Raw genomic sequence first — 17,715 nt, forward strand, 5'->3', positions numbered from 1 at the left:
TATTGCTACTGTGACAGATAACCACAAACTCAGTGGTTTGAAACAACACACCTTTAATGTTTTGTAGGTTAGAATTCCAGCCTGGGTCTCACTGGGCTAAAATCAAGGTACTCCAAGGGCTGTCTTCTTTTCTGGAGGTTCTGGGGGAGAATCGTTTCCTTGCCTTCTCCAGCTCTCCTGGTTCATGGCCCCCCCCCTTTCTCCTTTCTTGAAGCCAGGAACATTAGGTAGAGTCCATCTCACATCCCATCACTCTGATCTCCCTTGTGATTACATTGGACTTGCCCAAATCAACCAGGATAATCTCTCCATCTCAAAGGCCTTAATTTATGACATCTGCAAAATCTCTTTTGGCATGTAAGATAGCATATTCACATTTTCCAGGGATTAGGACGTGGGCATCTTTGAAGATGATTACTCTGCCTATCATAAGCACCTACTAAACGCACGCACTTTTCTGGGGACTGAGACAAAACACAGTCCCTTCCCTAGAAGAGATTACAGTTGAGGAGATACTGAAACAGAGAAGGGAAATACAAAAAATATGTGCTATGAGAGAAGTGTGAACAATTACAGCACTATGCAGAGCCTGCCTGGGATCGAGGGTGAGCTAGAGAAAATCTGGCTAAAAAATTAGAATTATTCTTGACATACTCCTGTGACTTTGTTACGTTTCATGCAGGTTTTGAGACTCTGGGATATTCGGCACCAGCTGTCCATCCAGAGGATAGCTTGTTCTTTCTCCAAAAGTCAGGACTTCAGATGTCTCTTCCACTTTGATGAAGCCCACGGACGGCTTTTCATCTCATTTAATAACCAGCTAGCATTGCTGGCAGTGAAAAGTGATTCCGGCAAGAGGGTGAAAAGCCACAAGAAAGCAGTCACTTGTGTGCTTTACAATTCAGTCTTGAAGCAGGTAATGATGTTTTTCTGTCACTCTCCTGACATGTCCCCACATCCAGAGGCTTATTTCCTTAATTCAATCTAAGGACAAATATAGAAAAGGAAATGTGGAAAAGAAATGATTTAATAACTGTTGCATTTCTGCAATAATGTGTATTCAGGTGGATTTGAAGAGTGATTTCATTTTCAACCAGTGACCACAGCAGCACTGATAGAGTTACTAGGAGGAAACATTCCAGCTAAAACAAACACAACGTGGAATGTAATTGAACTTATCTTTGTTACCCGCTAGTTTGGGTTTTGATGCCAAACGCAAGTGAACCTGGCTGTAAAATTCCCTTTTATGAACACCATCCTCCTGCATCCCCATGGAAAGGTCTGAAATATGCATGAAATGTAATTAGCAAAGATCCATTTTGCCGGCATAGTTTAGGCAAGTGGCTCACAGTGGCAGCCCGGAATGTATTCATAATAAAATGATTCAGTTAAATGTGGTGCCACTTGGTATGCAGTGCGAGTGTTGTTTGTCTCCCGACCACGGTAATGATGCTTTGCAGCTTTTGCTTATGGGAGCGCTCCCTGCATGTCAATGAGGAAGCGGGCTCCTCTGGAGTGGAGATGCCGCAAGGACCACAGGCCTTCTTAGAGGAAAGGGAGGGCCAGCCTGTGGATATCACAGAGCGAGCGGGCACCCGTGGAGCTTAGTCTGTGACCGTGATCACCTCAGGCCTGATAGTCACAGCACAGCTGGAGCCAAGCAGACAGCCAGTATCCAGCTTGTGGCCAATTAAACAGTAACTCTAGCCCATTCTATCTTTCCTTGCTGCCGAAGCTTCTGCATCTACACAGAAATGAGTAGTTCAGATTGGGTGCAAGGGGAGGAGAGCCCTTTGTTAGTATTGAGTAGTGTGTCATGTCACTACTTCAAACACTCTGTTTTCCGGTTATTCTAGGAGATAAAAATCCTTTACAAAACGATCCATTTTGAATTCCATCTTCAGGGAGAACATTCCCTCGTAAATGTTTTACTGAACTTTATGAACACAACCAGTTAATGCGACTCCCTGGTGGCCACTGAGAGATGTATTTGTTTCCAGGAGAACATTCTGCTAATTGAGATCTGCAAAGTTAAAGTGCTAGGTTTGTGTGTTGATGTTACGATCTGCTATTGCCTGACCATAAAATGAGCAATCTTCCATGAGGAATTCAGGAAATGGGGCACAAAGAAGGTCTGGAATCTTCCATTTGGAACATGAAGATAAAGCCAAGATAACACAAAGATATGCAAGTTATAGGCAACAATAGACTATGCACATTTGGAATATCATATAGAAAGAATCTGTACAAATGAGTTGGATATTCATGCCTCTACTTATTTCTGCTGTTAAAAGTATAAATAATTAAATGCATTAATATGTATATAAAGCACATAGAGCTGTGTGTCATACATAAGTGTTTCCTGACTATTAGCAGCTAAGTTATAGAGAAACACTTTAATGTTGTATAACATTTATAATTGTAAAAATATGTTGCAGTCAAGTGCAAAGAAAATAATATCACCCACAGTCCCATCAGCCAGTGATAATTTATCATTTCAGAATAATTAGACAAAGCAAATAAAACAGTTTTGAATAAGTTTCAGGTGCCAGGAATGAGGGATCAAAGATTCATGTGCCACATAGTTTCTTTGCCCCCGTAGTTCAGGGAGACTCAGGTTCTGGGCGTCTTCCAAGAGCTCATTGCTGGGTAGGTGCTCATTACAGGATGGTGGGGTGAAAGAAGAGGAAACAGACACATGACCAACTCACAAGGAAACAATGGAGTAGAGTGAAATAAATAGGGGTAAAAGCAAAGTGCTATCCTTGGAAAGTGATCAAATCTGGCTGGGGCTGGGGTGGGTGACATTCAGCAGAGCCCTGAAATCTAGAGTGGGAACCCCTAAGAAGAGAGAAGGAAGTAGTTCCAGACAGAAGGTACAACATGGCCACCTGCAAAGAAGCTTGAGCACAGACTCTACATTTTTTTTCAGGGAGAGGGTTTATTCTGGTATGGCTAGTCTGGGGAGACTTAGCAAAAACTGTGGGACTTGAGGCAGTGAAGGGAGCTTAGAGCCAGACTGTGAAGGTCATTCACTCAATGTACCAAGGTCTAGTCTTGGAAAAATATAGACTTGAGGTTAGAACAGCAGTTCTCACAGCGTGATCTCAGATCCCTGGGGAAGTCAGATCCTTTCAAAGGATCTTCAAGATCACAGCTCTTTTCATTATAATATTAACTTGCTGTTTACTTTTTCCTCTCTTGTTTCATGAGTGTACAAGGGAGCTTTCTAGAGGCTCTATGATGAGTGAGGACATCGTTGCTCTGATGGCTAAAGGAATATGTGCTTTTGTATTCCTGTGTTTTAACAATTTCTCAGTTTAAATTTCTACTTTGGTAAATATATATGTTTCTCTGTCTGTCTCTGTCTTTATCTCTACCTCTGTCTCTGTCTCTATTGCCCACATAAATAGAAGCTATTTGGATTCTTCAATAATTTTTAGTAGTATAAAGGGATTCCGAGATCAAAAGTTTTGAGAACTGCTGAGTTAGAGAAATGTGAGTTCAAATGTTGGGCAGACTATTTATCGTGTCTAAGCTTCAGTTTATTGACTTTCAAAAGTGTGTGTGTGGCAGGGCGGGGGTGGTGTGAGCATAGACGTAATAATGGTAACAACAGGTATCTCTGCAGCATTGCCTTACTGTGTCCTGCCTCTTGGAAGTCGTCCTCCTTCCTCCCAGGCGGCCAGCCCTGGCAAGTCTCCCCCTCTCCCCCATACCTCTCAGGTTGAAGGGTGATGCTTTAGGACACCTCTTTTTCTTATTAACATCTTGATATTTCTTACTCTTTATTTTACCCATGTGTCATATGAAAGCAGATGTTGGGAAGAGTTAGAAAGGTGGAGGGGCCCCTGAATTGGGCTTTGTCTCTGGTCCCTTGAGGTGAGGAAGAGTTTTTTTCTGCCCCTTCTCTTCTCTGCCATTGAAGTTCCTGCTGGTAAACATTCAGTTCCGGGGCTCATCTCTGGTCCTCTCGACATCCGAGGTCTCCAGGGACATCTCCTACCATACCTCTCTCCCCTCTCTGCGCGTCGGTTGCATTTCTAGTTGTTTTCCAATTAAACAATTGGCTAAATTCTCACTTTCTCCCCTCACATGTTTGATGAAAGGGAAAGATCCTTGTCTTCCCCTTCTGTGTTTTCCTACAACTCCCAACACTCTTCTGAGCACCAATGGATGTTCAATTCCTTTTACTGCTATTTCTAATTCTAAGTTCAAAACGAACCCATGCTTTTTCAGTCCACTGGTGCTTGCTCTTTGGTTATTTGGTTTGGTGTCTTTTTGAAAGACTTTCCTCTTATCTGAATCTAATGAAAACCTTCCCTTGCATTGTCATTTCAACATGTTGCTGACACTTTACTATTATTTCATTCTATTTGGTCATCAGTGGGAACCTACCATTATTTCTATATGAAAGTGACATGGCATATTTCTGTGACTTTTCTTTATCTTCCTGCCTTTTGGTACCCTCGCATCCTAATCTAAGAAAGTGATGTTAAGCCACACAGGGCCTTTGAAAAGGAACCTTATGCTTTATTTCACCAGCAAAGCTTGCCCTCACAGCTAGTGGCAGAACAAGTTGGGACAGGTTGAGGGAGTCCCTGGAATGCACAATTTTGAAAGAATCAAAGTCACTCAGTATCCTGGAGGTAGTTCTAATGAACTGTCTTTGCATAGAATTCTTAAATAAAGCTTTTCTTAAAAACCCATGAATGCTGGGGAACTTTAAAAATGTATTTGTAGGTAACATATAAACTGGAATAGATAAAATTTCTGACTTATCACCATGGCTCTCATCCTAATGATGTGGGTTTATGTGTTTTTGTAAAATAGGTCATGTTTCAGTGTGTTTTGCATCTAGACATATTTATCGTCAGGCTAAATATATCAGTATCATCAAATCTTGACAGACAATGATATTTACTATTTTTCTCATTGAAATAATTTATTTTTTGTAAAACATTACTTGCTTATTATAAGAAATTAAAACAACGCAGTAAGTTCAGGTAAAGAATTAAATATTGCTGAAACATCATCAAAATATCTAAATGTCTCTCTGTGCATAGACTATTTCACCTGAATATGGTTCTGTAACTTACTTTCTTATTCCGAAACATATTGGAATTATTTCCTTGTACCTAAATGTAGATCTACTTCATCATTTTAAAAAGTCAGCACAGTGTCTCATTGTATGTATGTATCATAATTTACTGATCCATTTGCCTTGACGAGCATTTTGCTCTTATGCATTTCTTTATGCATAAATATATTCACACTCATGGCTTTATCTCTGTAAGGTAAAATCTTGAGAATGAATTTCTAGGTTACAATATATGCATATGAGACAATTTGATACAAAAATGGCTTCCTGAATCTTCCCATTTTACCTGATCTCTAAGAGTAAAAACATTAATCACATACGTACGTAAAGAGACCTGTCAGACAGTGGCTGCCTGGCGGGTTCCAGCAGGACTCCTGAAATCCCTGACAGGGCTCCTGTAATTCAGCATGGGATGTTGGCTTTGACAATTTGAAGATTAGACCTCTACTTTACCCAGAGTAGTGTTTTTTCTTGAGGACCAACTCTCACACTCTCACAGGTAACATGATGCCAATCATTCATTAAAAATGGGACTGGGGTATAATTTTTTAGTGACAGTGCATCTCCTGTCCTCGTTTCTGCATATGATTTTGGGGGAATTGAGATATTTGAGAATCTAACCAATTCAATTGGTAGTTCCTGTGGGAAATGTAATATCTGAGCAGAGGGAAGGGGACAAGCTTGAGGGAAATTTATCCCCACCTTACAAAGCACCTCTTCAGTGCTTGTATTTAAGGCAAAATCAATGAGCTTCTAATTGAACAGAACTGGATGAACACTAGTGAAAACTTTCTCTTTGCCTGCTTACTGCTGGGCTCCAAGTGACCAGGCTTCAGTTAACGTGGCTTTTCTTCACTGGTCAGCTTAAGGCTGTCCTTGGTTACATGTCAATACTGAGGCTATGAGCTCTGGTCACTTGATGGAGTTGTGGGAAACACCCTAGCCTTAAGGTTAAACCAACACACACACACACACACACACACACACACACACACACACACACTTATTTAAATGTGGTTACTTAGAAGGAGTAATATATTTCAGTGTTATAAAACTCAAATGGACAAAGGGTATACAGTGAAAATTTCCTCTTATCCCTGTTTTTACCTACCAGTTTCCTTCCCTGGAGGCAACCAGTTCATGAGATCCATGAGCAACCCTTTAAGGGCTGTTGTATTCATATACAAGTAGATATGTATACTCACTTTTAAATAGATGTATATAATAATTCTCAATATTTAAGAATATTTATTATTTTAATTGCTCTTTGCACAGAAACACGGCTCTGTACATTGATTTTCCACCCAACAATACAGCCGAAAGATCATTTTATTTATCTCCTTATCCAGAGTATCCTCTTTCTTTTTGTCAGCTGCATGGTATTCTATTAAATGGGTGTGCCAAACCTTATTAATCAGTTCTTATGGGCATTTAGATGGATTCCAGTATTTTTGTATTACAATTAATGTAGTAATTTTTTACCTTGAATGCACAAATTTTGGCACTAGTGAGGAAATATCTGTGAGATAAATTTCTAGAACTGGAATTAGTGGGTCAGAGAGTGTTTAAGACAGTAACCTTGACAGATGTTGTCAAATTTTCTGCATAAAAGGTGCATTAAATCCATCAGCAGGGTAAAAGATGACCCTTTCCTCAGCCTCTCTCATTAACACAGTCTCAGCTATTTTTTTTTTTTTTTTTTTTTTTTTTTTTTGCGGTACGCGGGCCTCTCACTGTTGTGGCCTCTCCCGTTGCAGAGCGCAGGCTCCGGACACGCAGGCTCAGCGGCCATGGCTCACGGGCCCAGCTGCTCCGCGGCATGGGGGATCTTCCCGGACCGGGGCACGAACCCGTGTTCCCTGCATCGGCAGGCGGACTCTCAACAACTGCGCCACCAGGGAAGCCCCTCAGCTATTTTTTTAAGACTATTTAAAAAAGAATTTTTAAGAGCATTTTTAGGTTCATAGCAAAATTAAGAACAAGGTACAGAAATATCCCGTATACTCTGGTCCCTCACATGCATAACCTCTTCCTTTATCCACATTCCCCAGTAGAATGGTATATTTGTTACACTTGATAAAACTATATTGACACATCCTTACCATCAAGTGTAATCACAGTTTATATAAGGGGTCCACTCTTGGTGTTATGTACTTTAAGAGTTTAGACAAATGTATAATGACATGTCCATCATTATAACATCATAAAAATCCTCTGTGCTCCACCTATTTATCCCACCTCCCCTAACCCCTGGCACCCACTGATATTTTTACTGTCTACATAGTTTAGTTTTTTCAGAGTGTCATATAATTGGAATACAGTATGTAGACTTTTCAGATTGGCTTCTATTACTCAGTAGTATGCATTTACATTTCCTCTACGTATCTTAATGTCTTGATAGCTTATTTTTTTAGAACACTGAATAATATTCCATTGTATGGATGTACCGCAGATTATTTACCCATTCACCTGCTGAAGGACATCTTAGTTGCTTCCAAGTACTGGCAATTATGAATAAAGCAGCTATAAACATCTGTGTGCAGGCTTTCGTGCGGACATGAGTTTTCAGCCCCTTTGGGTAAACATCAAACAGCATGGTGGCTGGATTATATGGTAAGAGTATATTTAGTTTTGTAAAAAGATTGTCAATTGCCTTCTAAAGTGGCTGTACCATCTTACTTTCCCACCATCAAAGAATGAGAGTTCCTGTTGCTCCACGTCCTTGTCAGCATTTGGTGTTGTCGGTGTTCTAGATTTAGACCACTCTAATAGATGTGTAGTATCACATTTTTGTTTTACTTTGTATTTCCTTGATGGCATATGATGGGAAGTATCTTTTCAAATGCTTACTTGCCATTTGTTTACCTTCCTTAGTGAGGTGTCTGTTAATGTCTCTGGCGCATTTTTGTAATGGGGTTTTTTGTTTTCTTATTGTTGAATTTTAAGTGTTCTTTGTGTATTTTGGGTAACAGTGATTCATCAAATATGTCTTTTGGAAATATTTTCTCCCGATCTTGGCTTGTCTTTTTATCCTCCTGACAGTGTCTTTTGCAGGGCAGAAAATTTTAAATTTAATGAAGTCTAGCTTTCAATTATTTTTTCATGTACTATACCTTTGGTGTTTTATCTAAAAATTCATCATCAAACCCAAGGTTATTTAAATTTTCTCCTATGTTATCTTCTTTGAGTTTTATAGTTTTGTGTTTTATATTTAGGTCTGTGATCCATTTCAAGTTAGTTTTTGTGAAAGGTGTAAAGTCTGTGTCCAAATTCATATTTTTATATGTGGATGTCCAGTTGTTCAAGCACCATTTGTTGAAAAGATTATCTTTTCTCCATTGTATTGCCTTTGCTTTTTGGTCAAAGATCAGTTGACTATATTTATGTAGTCTAATTTTGTGCTCTGTATTTTGTTCTACTGATCTGGTTGTCTATTCTTTTACCAGTATCATACTGTCTTGATTATTGCAGCTTTATAGTAAGTTGTGAAGTCAGGTAGTGTCAATCCTCTGATTTGTTCTTCTTCTGCAATATTGTGTTGCTACATCTGAGTATGTGTTCTTTCTCTATAAACTTTAGATCAGTTTGTTGATATCCATCCACAAAGTAACGTATTGGGATTTTGATTTGAATTGCATGAAACATATAGATTAACTTGGAAGAAACTGAGATCTGGACAATATTAATTCTTCCTAACCATGAACATGGACTATCTCTCATTTGTTTAGTCTTTGATTTCATTCATCAGAGTTTTTTACTTTACCTCATATAGATCTTCTACATATTTTATTAGATTTATATTATTTCAGCTTTGTGAATGCTAATGTAAATTGTATTGTGGTATTATTTCCAAATTCCTCTTGTTCATTGCTGCTGTATAGGAAAATGATTGATTTTTGTATATTAACTTTGTATCCTGCAATCCTGCAATAATCGCTTCTTAGTTCCAGGAGATTTTTTTGGTCCGTTCTTTAAGATTTTCTACATAGAGGATCATGTCATCTGCTAGCAAAGGCAGTTTTATTTCTTTGTTCCCAACCTTTATGCCTTTTCCCCTTTACTTGTCTTATTGCATTAGGCAGAGCTTCCATATAATGTTGAAAAGGAGTGATGAGAGGGAACATCCTTGCCTTGTACCTGACCTTAGTAAGAAAGAGTCAAGATTCTCACTATTAAGTATGATAGTAGCTCCATGTTTTTTGTAGATATTTTTTGTCAAGTGAAGGAAGTTCCCCTCTATTCTTATTTTACTGAGAGTTTTTAATCATAAGTGGGTGTTGGATTTTGTCATGGGTTTTTGTTTTTTTTTTTGCATCTGTTGATATAATCATGTGATTTTTCTTTTTAAGCCTATTGATATGATGGTTTACATCAGCATTACCCAACCTTTTTGGCGCCAGGGACTGGTTTCGTGGAAGACAGTTTTTCCACGGATGGGGTGGGGGTGAGGGTGGGGGATGGTTCAGGTGGTTATGTGAGTGCTGGGGAGCGATGGGGAGTAGCGGATGAAACTTTGTTTGCTTGCCCGCTGCTCACCTCCTGCTGTGCAGCCTGGTTCCTTACAGGCCCAGGGGTTGGGGCCCCCTGGTTTACATTAATTAATTTTCAGAAGTTGAACCAACCAAATTCTTCTGATTCATTGTTGGAGTTGATTTAAAAAAATTTTTTTTGAAGATTGGTTCAAGATGGCAGAGTAGGAGGATGTGCGCTCACTCCGTCTTGCTAGAGCACCGGAGTCACAACTAACTGCTGAACAGTCATCAATAGGAAGACACTGGAACTTACCAAAAAAGATATCCCACATCCAAAGACAAAGGAGAAGCCACAATAAGACAGTAGAAGGGGTGCAATCACAATAAAATCAAATCCCATAGCTGCTGGGTGGGTGACTCACAGACTGGAGAACACTTATACCACAAAAGTCCACCCACTAGAGTGAAGGTTCTGAGCCTCATGTCAGGCTTCCCAACCTGGGAGTCCAGCAAAGGGAGGAGGAATTCCTAGAGTATCAGACTTCGAAGGCTAGTGGGATTTGATTGCAGGACTTCAACAGGACTGGGGAAAACAGAGACTCCACTCTTGGAGGGCACACACAAAATAGTGTGCGCATTGGGACCCAGGGGAAGGAGCAGTGACCCCATAGGAGACTGAACCAGACCTACCTGCTAGTGTTGGAGGGTCTCCTGCAGAGGCGGGGGGTGGCTGTGGCTCACCACGAGGACAAGGACACTGGTAGAAGAAATTCTGGAAAATACTCCTTAGTGTGAGCTCTCCCAGAGTTGGCCATTAGCCCCACCAAAGAGCTGGCTAGGCTCCAGTGTTGGGTTGCCTCAGACCAAACAACCAACAGGGACAGAACCCAGCCCTACCCATTAGCAGACAAGCAGATTAAAGTTTTACTGAGCTCTGCCCACCAGAGCAACACCCAGCTCTACCCACCATCAGTCCCTCCCATCAGGAAACTTGCACAAGCCTCCTAGATAGCCTTATCCACCAGAGGGCAGACAGCAGAAGCAAGAAGAACTACAATCCTGCAGCGTGTGGAATGAAAACCACATTCACAGAAACATAGACAAAATGAGAAGGCAGAGGGCTATGTACCAGATGAACGAACAAGATAAACCCCCTGAAAAACAACTAAATGAAGTGGAGATAGGCAACCTTCCAGAAAAAGAATTCAGAATAATGATAGTGAAGATGATCCCAGACCTTGGAAAAAGAATGGAGGCAAAGATCGAGAAAATGCAAGAAATGTTTAACAAAGACCTAGAAGAATTAAAGAATAAACACCGAGAAGAATTAAAGAACAAACAAATAGAGATGAACAATACAATAACTGAAATGAGAAATACACTAGAAGGAATCAATAGCAGAATAACTGAGGCAGAAGAATGGATAAGTGACCTGGAAGACAGAATGGTGGAATTCACTGCCATGGATCAGAATAAAGAAAAAAGAATCAAAAGAAATAAAGACAGCCTGAGGGACCTCTGGGACAACATTAAATGCAACAACATTTGCATTATAGGGGTCCCAGAAGGAGAAGAGAGAGAGAAAGAACCTGAGAACATATTTGAAGAGTTTATAGTCAAAAACTTCCCTAACATAGGAAATGAAATAGCCACCCAACTCCAGGAAGCACAGAGAGTCCCAGGCAGGAGAAACCCAAGGAGAAACACATTGAGACACATAGTAATCAAACTGACAAAAATTAAAGGCAAAGAAAAATTATTAAAAGCAACAAGGGAAAAACGACAAATAACTTAAAAGGGAACTCCCGTAAGGTTAACAGCTGATATCTCAGCAGAAACTCTACAAGCCAGAAGGGAGTGGCACTATATATTTAAAATGATGAAAGGGAAGAAACTACAACCAAGGATACTCTACCCGGGAAGGATCTCATTCACATTCAATGGAGAAATCAAAAGCTTTATAAACAAGCAAAAGCTAAGAGAATTCAGCACCATCAAACCAGCTGTACAACAAATGCCAAAGGAATTTCTCTAAGTGGGAAACACAAGAGAAGAAAAGGACCTACAAAAACAAACTCAAAACAATTAAGAAAATGGTAATAGGAACATCCATATCGATAATTATCTTAAATGTGAATGGATTAAATGCTCCAACCATAAGACACAGGCTCGCTGAATGGATACAAAAAGAAGACCTATATATATACTGTCTACAAGAGACCCACAAGTGGGTTTTTTTTAGACTACATATATATAGTTGGTCTTATTTTTGATCTGCTCTGACACTTTGACTTGATTTGTACATTTTGACCTTTGACATTTTAAGTGATTATTGATACAGTTGGATTAATATTGATAGAGTTGGATTAATATCTACCATATTTGTTACTGTTTTCTGTTGGTTGCCCTTATTCTTTGCTCCTATTTTTGTCTTTTACATTTTTTTTTTGCCTCTTGTGGTTTTAATTGAGTATTTTAAATGATTCTGTTTCCTTTCCTTTCTTAGCATTATCAGTCATATATATATTTTTTTAAAACTTTTTTTAGATTGCCCTGGAGTTTTCAATATACATTTAAAACTAATCCAAGCCTACTTTCAAATAACACTATATTGTTTCACAGGTAGTGTTAGTACCTTATACTAATAAAATAATCTAATTCCTCCCTCTTGTCCCTTGTATCATTGCTGTCATTCATTTCCCTTAAGTACATAATTTAATTATATACATAATTACACATTGTGTATATACATAATACATATTAAATATATAATTTAATACATTGTTGCCATTATTGGTTTGAGCAAACTGTTACCTATTTAAGTCAATTAAGGTTAAAACAAAAGTTTTTTTAATCTTCACTTATTCCTATTCAATATTCTTCCTTTCTTTTTGTAGATCCAATTTTCTGACCTATATTAATTTTCTTTTCTCTGAAGAACGTCTATTTTGAAGTCAGGTCTACTGGCAACAAATTCCCTCAATTTTTCTTTGTCTGAGAGTGTCTTTATTTCTCCTTTATTTTTAGTTGTTTTTGCAGGATACACAATTCTGGGTTGGTGACTTTTTGCTGTCAGCACTTTAATTTCATTCCAATCCCTTCTTGCTTGCATGTTTTCTGAGAAGTCAGGTGTAATTCTTATCTTTGTTCCTTTGTAGGTAAGGTAGGTATCTTTTTCCACTGGCTTCTTTCAAGATCTTTTCCTTATCCTTGATTTTCTGTAGTTTGAATATGATATACCCAGGTGTAGTTTTTTTTTTTTTTTTTTTTTTTTTTTTTTTTTTTTTTAGGTGTAGTTTTTTTACATGTATCCTTCCTGGTGTTATGTGAGCTTCCTGAATCTGTGGTTTGATGTCCAACACTAATTAGGGGAAGTTCTCAGTCATTATTGTTTCAAGTATTTCTTCTCTTCCTTTCTTTCTTCTCCTTCTGGTATTCTCATTATGTGAATGTTACACCTTGTTTAGTTTTCCCACAGTTCTTGGATACTGTATTTTTTTTTTTCAGTCTCTGCACGCATTGCTTTTCAGTTTCTGAGGTTTCTGATTTATCCTCAAGCTCAGAGATGCTTTCCCCAGCCATATCCAGTCTACTAGTAAGCCCATCAAAGGCATGCTTCATTTCTGTTACAATATTTTTGATCTAGCTCTAGCATTTCTTCTTGATTCTTCTTAAGGATTTCCATTTCTCTGCTTATGTTACCCAGCCCACCTGTTCTTACAAGCTGTCTATTTTACCCATTAGACCCCTTAGCTTATTAACATTAGTTGTCTTGAATTCCAGATCCGATCATTCTAACATCTCTGCCATGTCTGAGTCTGATGCTTGCTCTATTTCTTCAGACTATGTTATTTTGCCTTTTAGTATGTTTTGTAAATTTTCTTGATAGTCGGACATGTTGTGCTGGGCCAAAGGGACTGACGTAAACAGGCCTTTCGAGATGTGGTGGCCAGGTGGTGGGGGTGGGAGTATTCGGTAGTTCTGTGATTAGGTCGCAGTCTTTTAGTGAGCCTGTGCCTCTGGACTGTGCACTTCACCTATGCTTCTCAGTCGTCTTCCACCCTTCGGTGAAACAAGAAGGCTAGAACCAGCTAGAATTTTGTCTTTTCTTTTCCCATATCAGTTAGGCTCTGATGAAACCCCAGCAAGTTAGGCTCTGTTATACATTTTCTCCCGAGGGCAGACCTTGTTAAGAAGAACAGAGCTGTCTGACGTATTTTGAAGCTGTTCCCTTCCCTCTGACCCTGCCAGAGCATGAGGGGATTTTTCTCTAATATTTATAGGGAGAACCTGGTCCATAACCTCAAAATAAAACTCATAAACTTGTGGAGGCTCCCCTATCACCAGCTCCCAGAATTTTTAACTCTCAGACTTATCCACTTTGAGCCTCCAGTGGTTCGTAAGTTACAGTTCAGGTTTTCCTCTCTTGGCTCTGTTTCCTGGGGAGCTTTCAGTTCATGAGTTTCTGCTCTGATAGGTTGTGATTTTCTCGATCTGCCTGTTGGTCTCTCCAGTTTGGAGGGCAGTGATCTGCCCTGTGACCTCACTTCTCTTACTGATCTAAGAGGAGTTGTTGATCTTTCGGTTTTTCCGGGTTTTTACTCACTGTTAGGATGGAGTGACAACTTCCAAGCTTGCCGTGCCAGGACCTGCAAGTCCAATGCAGTCTCAACTATTTTTTGAAGTAGTTTTTCTTAGCAATTTTTTAGAAGGAGGGACATGGTGAAGTTTTAAAGTCAGAGTTCCTAATGCTTTCCATTGAGCAAGTAATTGAATTTCTCTAAGCAATGTTTTCTTATGTGTAAAATAAGAATTATAATACCTCCTGTGTAGATTTTCTGTGAAAGACAAAGAATATTGTGTATAAAGATACATAGAACAAAGTGGGAGTAAAAGCTAAATAAAATTACCCCAAAAAAGGGAAGTGATACTTTTCTGACTTCATACCCTAATCCCTGTGGGTGCCTACTGATTGGGGGAGTGTTCTGAGCACCTGTATAATGATCACAGGCGGTCACAGCCCATGGTCCTTCCCGTTTTTCATACTGCCTAAGCCTTGCTGGCCTCCTTTCTAGTCCTTGAACATACCAAGGACACTCTGTCTCAGGGCTTTTGTGTTGCTGTTTCCTTTTCCTGGGACTCTCTTCACCCAGGTATCTGCATGGCTCCCTCCCTGACCTCTGTGTCTTTCTTCAAATAATCCCTCAGGGAAACCTTCCCAGAGCCCCCAGCTTTTCACCCACTCTCAGTGATCTCTACCCCCTTCTTGGTTATATTTTTCTCTATAACGCTTATCACCGCTAAACATCGTGTGTGTGTGTGTGTGTGTGTGTGTGTATTTGTGTGTGTGTGTGTGCGCATGCTTTTTTTCTCATTTAGTTGCATCTCTCCCCTCTTCCCTCACTAAATACAAGGGCAGGAATATTTTACTGTTGGATCCCCAATGCCTAGGTCCTGTGCCTTGCATACGGTAGGGGTTTGACAAACTAAAGGAATGAGTCTGAAAGATCCAATTACAAATTAATCTACAAAGAAGTGATATTCTGACAAATTAGATTTATAAATAGAGAATGGCTGCCTTAAAATATTTGAATTCTTTGTCTGTACCAGTACTCTGAGATATTATCATTCTCCTCGCTTCACTACTTACTGGTAAGTAACCTCTAGAGATTCGATGTGAAATAGAAATAAAGGAGACAACCTGCTTTATATTATGGGACCACAAACAGCACTGACTTAAAAAAATAAAATTATAAACAGCAATTAAGTCAAATGTCCTGATCCCTTGGTAGCCAGCAATATTTGCTGCTGCAATTTTTGGTTTTTCTTGCTTAGACCTAGAATTTGAGATGCATATAAAAGAGAACAGAAGTGCTTATTGTTGTTGGAATAGCAAAAAGACAATTAGGGGACATGGATAGAGCCTCACATATCTTAGAATTGTCTGATTGGCTGTGACAGCTTCAGATGAGAGAGACAAAAAAGACCCATATGTTCCTAAACGGTTATTAACTCAGGTACATAGGTGGAGCGTGCCTCCATCAGAAAGATTTGCTCACAGGGCCCGTTTGCACTGAAGTGTAGTTATTAGGAAAGTGCCGCTTCTGCTCTGCAGACGCCAAGGCCCTGTCCTCAGAGGTTAAGGTCTCATCTGATAAGAAGCAGTCAAGAGGAAACTGAAAACCTAAAGGGACTTGGTATCATCAAAATGTGGCATATAAATATGATGCCAATACTTATTCCTGGAGTTTATTGCAGATGAAAACAGCTTGCTAAAAACACGGTCCTCACGGTCCTGTAGTCAAACCACTTCGTCTGCCAAGTGATGGGAAACGCCCTCCTCTCTCACTTGACTTTGAACATCTTTTCACCTGCCTTGTTATTCTTGTATTCTGATATTGTCATAGTTTGAGCAGATTCTGGTTAATACCAGGTGTGTGTTTGTGGCATAGTCGGTCCTTGCATTTCAACACGTTGTTTTCCTGAAGACTGCGCCTTAAGGTAGATTGCCATAAAATGAAATCTGACTGGCTGTACACTGTTGTCATTATTGATTCCGATTTCGTGAGAAATTGTGAAATGAGTAAAGTGCTGAAAAGTGATGAACAGTATGTTGGGGTTTAGCCAGGTAAGGCAGAGGAGGGAGAGTGCAAAATAGCAAAAAGCAAAGGTTACTAATTCTTGATCGAATGTCTACATTAGATAAAAGTGGTGAGTGGATGATGAAATGCTTTGTAATGTGCGTGATGCCAGTCTTAAACAAGTAAGCAAGTCTTTCTTTGAACATTGTTTACTTTATTTTGCCTTTTTTGTTTCTATCAGGGAATACCCATCTTTTAGTACTGAAATGCCTAGCATATAATAGATGCTCAATAAACGCTTTTTGAATTGAAATCATAAAATCCCCTAACCTTTTCTTCAAAGATGACTATCAAAATTTTTACTCATCCTTGGAATATTATGTTTTCATGGCTTTATCTTTAATGAATACAATCCAAATTCTTAAATAGTTATGTGAGAAAATTCCAAGTGTGATATAATTTTAAATTTCAACGTACATCTTAAAAGCTGGTTTCTGACATGTAGCTGTCTACATTCACTCTCATGGTTGGAAAAAAACAAGACATTAAATGTTTTTCTTAAATTGATTCGGATATGAAAAGGGATATGAGTCCAAATAAAAGGTCAGATGATTAAGCTTAAATAGAATAGTAACACTAGCTAACTTTTATGACATTTATTGTATGCCATGAACTGTGCTCAATGCTTTACAAATATTAGCTCACTTCAACCTCTTAAAAATGGTTTAAGGTAGTGACAGTGATTCTCTCTGGTTTATAGGTGAGGAAACTGAAGCTTAGAGAGATTAAGTAATGAATCCAAGGTCAGACACTGACATTTAAACTCAGGCATGCTGGCTTGAGCCAGTGCTTAACCACCGTGCATACTGCACAAACCAAAACAAATAGAAACACAGTTACATGGAATGATAATTAAAGTGTTAGGTCACATTATGATGAAGATCCAGGTCTTTTGTTCTAGAAATTGCACTGTAGCTTAATAACGGTAATTAAACTTTGAAGCTACTTTTGATTTCACAGAGAGAAAATGTGTAGCATAGACATAGTTTTACATCATTTAAGAAATTGTCTGATTAACAGTTGTAATATCAGGGGAGAAAGGTCTGCGAGAGCTCCCACACTCACTATCAGTTCTTTGCTGAGGCATAAAGATTGCTAAACGGTGCCCCTTTCATTCAATCCCTCCTCTTCTTTTTCACCTCTGGGACTACTGTCTCAGGTGAGCATCTCCACCTGGACTGATACAGCAGCCTCTAAATGGTCTTCTCACAACCTGTTCGTTTTCCACACTGCTGCCAGAGGTACCTTCACAAACCAACCAACAAAAATACAATCTCTCTCTCCTCCTTATTAAGAACAAAGAGATTGCTCCTAATTTTATTTTGAGTCATACATGCCACTGATAACCAATGAAAGCCATGAACCCTTTCCCAGTTTAAAAAAAAAACAACAATACACACTACCCATTATTCTCTGGCATGGCTCATTAGGGATTTCAAATATCTGTCGTCAGTTTGCTTCTTCACCTGATATTCCACCATTTATCTCATCGTCTGTACTC

At 39.2% G+C, this 17,715-nt stretch overlaps 1 protein-coding gene across 1 annotated transcript in view; it reads left to right on the forward strand.

The window, feature by feature from the left end:
* Window positions 1-17,715, forward strand: part of WDR49 (WD repeat domain 49) — a 133,788-nt gene that overhangs the window by 61,821 nt on the left and 54,252 nt on the right. Inside the window, 1 exon segment of the mRNA XM_060010159.1 lies at window positions 683-916. Coding sequence (XP_059866142.1) covers window positions 683-916 — 234 coding nt within the window.

Source organism: Delphinus delphis, chromosome 4, assembly GCF_949987515.2.
Source record: "Delphinus delphis chromosome 4, mDelDel1.2, whole genome shotgun sequence".
NCBI classification, from domain to species: Eukaryota; Metazoa; Chordata; class Mammalia; order Artiodactyla; family Delphinidae; genus Delphinus; species Delphinus delphis.